At 58.7% G+C, this 3,640-nt stretch overlaps 1 protein-coding gene across 1 annotated transcript in view; it reads right to left on the reverse strand.

Moving 5' to 3' along the window:
* Positions 1 to 2,807, reverse strand: part of LOC102763296 (leukocyte immunoglobulin-like receptor subfamily A member 6) — a 7,077-nt gene extending 4,270 nt beyond the window's left edge. Inside the window, exons 1-7 of the mRNA XM_015561443.1 lie at positions 2,792 to 2,807; positions 2,439 to 2,723; positions 1,992 to 2,294; positions 1,478 to 1,774; positions 927 to 1,229; positions 602 to 650; positions 129 to 280 (exon numbers count right to left, since the gene is read on the reverse strand). Of these exons, the coding sequence (XP_015416929.1) occupies positions 129 to 280; positions 602 to 650; positions 927 to 1,229; positions 1,478 to 1,774; positions 1,992 to 2,294; positions 2,439 to 2,723; positions 2,792 to 2,807 (1,405 nt within the window). The remainder of the gene's footprint in view (positions 1 to 128; positions 281 to 601; positions 651 to 926; positions 1,230 to 1,477; positions 1,775 to 1,991; positions 2,295 to 2,438; positions 2,724 to 2,791) is intronic.
* Between the last annotated feature and the right edge of the window lie 833 nt (positions 2,808 to 3,640).

Here is a 3,640-nt window from a genome sequence, read left to right on the forward strand (position 1 = left end):
CCCCCCCTCATCCCACAGCTCAGCTCAAGACACTCTTATTGTATTTCATCCATCCTAGCCTCACCTCTCCTGGGGACAGGGTCCTCAATGACTGAGCTAAGAAAGCACAGGGTCAGCGGGCCCCTCACCTGAGACCAGGAGCTCCAGGGGCTCTCTGGGGAGTGACAGCAGGTAGATGGAGGAACTGTGTGAGCTGTAGCACCTGTAGGTGCCCCCGTGGGCTGAGATCACAGGGCTCATGGAGAACTCGGCCTGGAACTGCTGAGCTCGGTGCTTTGATCTCAGAAACAGGAGGGGATAGGCTGCCCCCTCCTTGGACAGAAGGAATGTCTCCCTCGGGCTCTGTGACTGACACAGCAAGGTCATGTTCACTCCTGAGGCCAAACTGGGGCCTGGCTGCACCGAGAGGGAGGGTGTGTCAGACAGCCATCCTTGAGAGAGGGAGGGAGGGTGAGGGATGCCTGCCCACCTTGTTCTGACCTGAGAGTCACCAGGACTCTCTCTGAGGACCCTCCTCTCTGTCTCTGTATCTCTGAGTCTCCACCTATCCCCTCCCACCCACTGTCTCTCTCTGTCTCTCTCCGATCCCTGGGAGACTCACGCTGTGGATGTGGGCCCTGGGGGTGAGGTCCTGGGGCCTCCAGAGGGTCCTGGAAATGAGGACAGGAAGAGGGTGAGAGGCTTGGGCTGAGCCCGGACCCAATTTCACACAGACACTCTCTTATATCTGTGCTTTGACCCCTGAGACCCTCCCACTGCTTCAGTATCCAGGTGAGAGAAAGGGAGTGGACAGGTTGAGAGGCCTCTAAGGAAACGATCTCCTAGGGGTGACCGTCCAAGAGTCCTTCACTCCCTTTCAGCTCATAATCCGTACAGGGAGAGTTCTCTGAGTTGCCAGATCAGCAGACAGGGTCAGGAGTCCTCACCTGAGACCAGGAGCTCCAGGGGCTCACTGGGGTGTGACAGCAGGAAGGGGGAGGAACTGTGTGAGCTGTAGCACCTGTAGGTGCCTCTGTGGGCTGAGGTCACAGGACATATAGAGAACTCTGCCTGGTACTTCCCAGCTCGGTGCTCTGATCTCAGACGCAGGGGGGGATCGGCTGCTCCCTCCTTGGACAGAAGGAAAGTGTTCCTCGGGCTCTGTGACTGACACAGCAGGGTCACGTTCTCTCCTGAGGCCACCGTGGGGCCTGGCTGTACCGAGAGGGAGGGTCTGTCAGGCAGGTGTCCTAGAGAGAGGGAGGGAGGGTGAGGGCTTCCTGACCTCCTTGTTCTGCCCTGAGAGTCACCAGGCCTCTCTCTGAGGACCCTCCTCTCTGTCTCTGTTTCTCTGAGTCTCCCCCTGTACCCTCCCACCCCATCCTTCTTGTCTCTCTCCCTCCCTGGGGCTTGCACTTTCATTCTGGCCTCACCACCCGAGACCCCAGCAGGGCCTGTGCAGAGTCTGGGTCCCTGAGTTAACCCATTGGCTCCTCACCTGCCACCAGGATGTCCAGGGGGTCACTGGGGGCCGACCACTCAGAGGAGAGGTTGTATCCACCGTAGCATCTGTACCGGCCCCCGTGGGAGCTGCTCACAGTGTCCAGGGAGAAGTTGGCCTGAGCAAGCCCAGTCTGGGGCTGCAGGACAAGGCTCTGGGGGAGGTCCTGTCCCCCCTCCTTGTGCAGAGCGAATCTGTCATAGCCGACATCAGAGCGACACTGCAGGGTCAGACTCTGTCCAGAGGCCACGATGGGGCCCTGCTGGCTCAGGAGAGAGGGCTTCCCAGACTCACCTGGGGAGACCAGACATGAGTTTTAGGGGCTGCTCCTCCCATAAACACCCTTCTCCTGGGCTGGCCCCCATATCTCATTGTCTCCCTCTGTGTCTCTGGCGCAGGAGCCGCTGTGCTCCACTCACCCCACTTTTTCACATGGGGCTGCCCTCACAGCAAAGATGCCAACGACCTGGAAAGTAGCTCAGTCCATGGATAGAGCAATAATGGGACTCACCTGACACCAGGAGCTCCAGGGGGTCACTGGCTGGTGACCACACCTGAGGGCTACTCCTGTAGCATCCATAGCATCTGAATGTCCCCGTGTTGCTGGGTGTCACAGGGCCCACAAAGAACAGGGCCTGGGACCACCCACTGGTATGTCGCTGTGATTCCAGGGTCCAGGAGAGCCTGTGATCACCTTCCTTAGTCAGAATGAACCTGCCAAATCCCAGCCCTGAGCCACACTGGAGGGTCACGTTCCCTCCTGAGGTCACCACAGGGCTGGTCAGGGCTGAGAGGCTGGGTTTATTGTAGGCTCCTAGGAGAGGAGGAGGCAGCGTGTTAAATGGGCTCAAACCTCCCTCATGTCCCCCAGGGCTGGGCTGTGAAAGGGAGACACTTGAGAGCAGACCCCCTTCCTGAAGGCCCAACCTGAGGCTGGCACCCCGTAGTGTCCTCTCACCTGTCATCACCAGCTCGAGCGGGTCACTGGGTTCTGACCAGCCATCACGGCTGAGATAGTAACAGCGATATCTCCCAGCCTCATGCTCTGTCATGTGTGGGATGGAGAACATCACCTTGTCCCCAGGCTTCAGTGGCTTCTCTCTTTTCCATGGTGGTGGGCTTCCCTCTTTATCCAGACGGTACTCCTCAGCCCCTCGGCTCCCCTGACAGGAGATAGTCAGGGGCCTCCCCCGCGGGATCACTGGTCCTTGATCAGCCCAGAGTGGGGGTTTGGGGGAGGTCCCTGGAGAAAACAAGAGGCTGCATTACAAAGGTCTTCCCCACCTCATCCCACAGCTCAGCTCAAGACACTCTTATTGTATTTCATCCATCCTAGCCTCACCTCTCCTGGGGACAGGGTCCTCAATGACTGAGCTAAGAAAGCACAGGGTCAGCGGGCCCCTCACCTGAGACCAGGAGCTCCAGGGGCTCTCTGGGGAGTGACAGCAGGTAGATGGAGGAACTGTGTGAGCTGTAGCACCTGTAGGTGCCCCCGTGGGCTGAGATCACAGGGCTCATGGAGAACTCGGCCTGGAACTGCTGAGCTCGGTGCTTTGATCTCAGAAACAGGAGGGGATAGGCTGCCCCCTCCTTGGACAGAAGGAATGTCTCCCTCGGGCTCTGTGACTGACACAGCAAGGTCATGTTCACTCCTGAGGCCAAACTGGGGCCTGGCTGCACCGAGAGGGAGGGTGTGTCAGACAGCCATCCTTGAGAGAGGGAGGGAGGGTGAGGGATGCCTGCCCACCTTGTTCTGACCTGAGAGTCACCAGGACTCTCTCTGAGGACCCTCCTCTCTGTCTCTGTATCTCTGAGTCTCCACCTATCCCCTCCCACCCCCTGTCTCTCTCTGTCTCTCTCCATCCTTGGGGCCTGCACTGCCATTCTAGCATCACCCATGAGACCCCAGCAGGGCCTGTGCAGATCTACATGCCTGGCTGAATCCACTGGATCCAAACCTGCCACCAGGATGTCAAGGGCATCACTGGACCAACCACTCAAAGAAAAGGTTCTTCCTACTCTAGCATATATACCCCCCAACCCGGTCAGCCTCTCTGAGTGTCCAGGGGGAGGTGTGCCTGGGGCTGCAGGACAAGGCTCTGGGGGAGGTCCTGTTCTCCCTCCTTGTGCAGAGAGAATCTGTCATAGCCAACATCAGAG

Source organism: Myotis davidii, unplaced genomic scaffold (assembly GCF_000327345.1).
Source record: "Myotis davidii unplaced genomic scaffold, ASM32734v1 scaffold1097, whole genome shotgun sequence".
NCBI lineage: Eukaryota > Metazoa > Chordata > Mammalia > Chiroptera > Vespertilionidae > Myotis > Myotis davidii.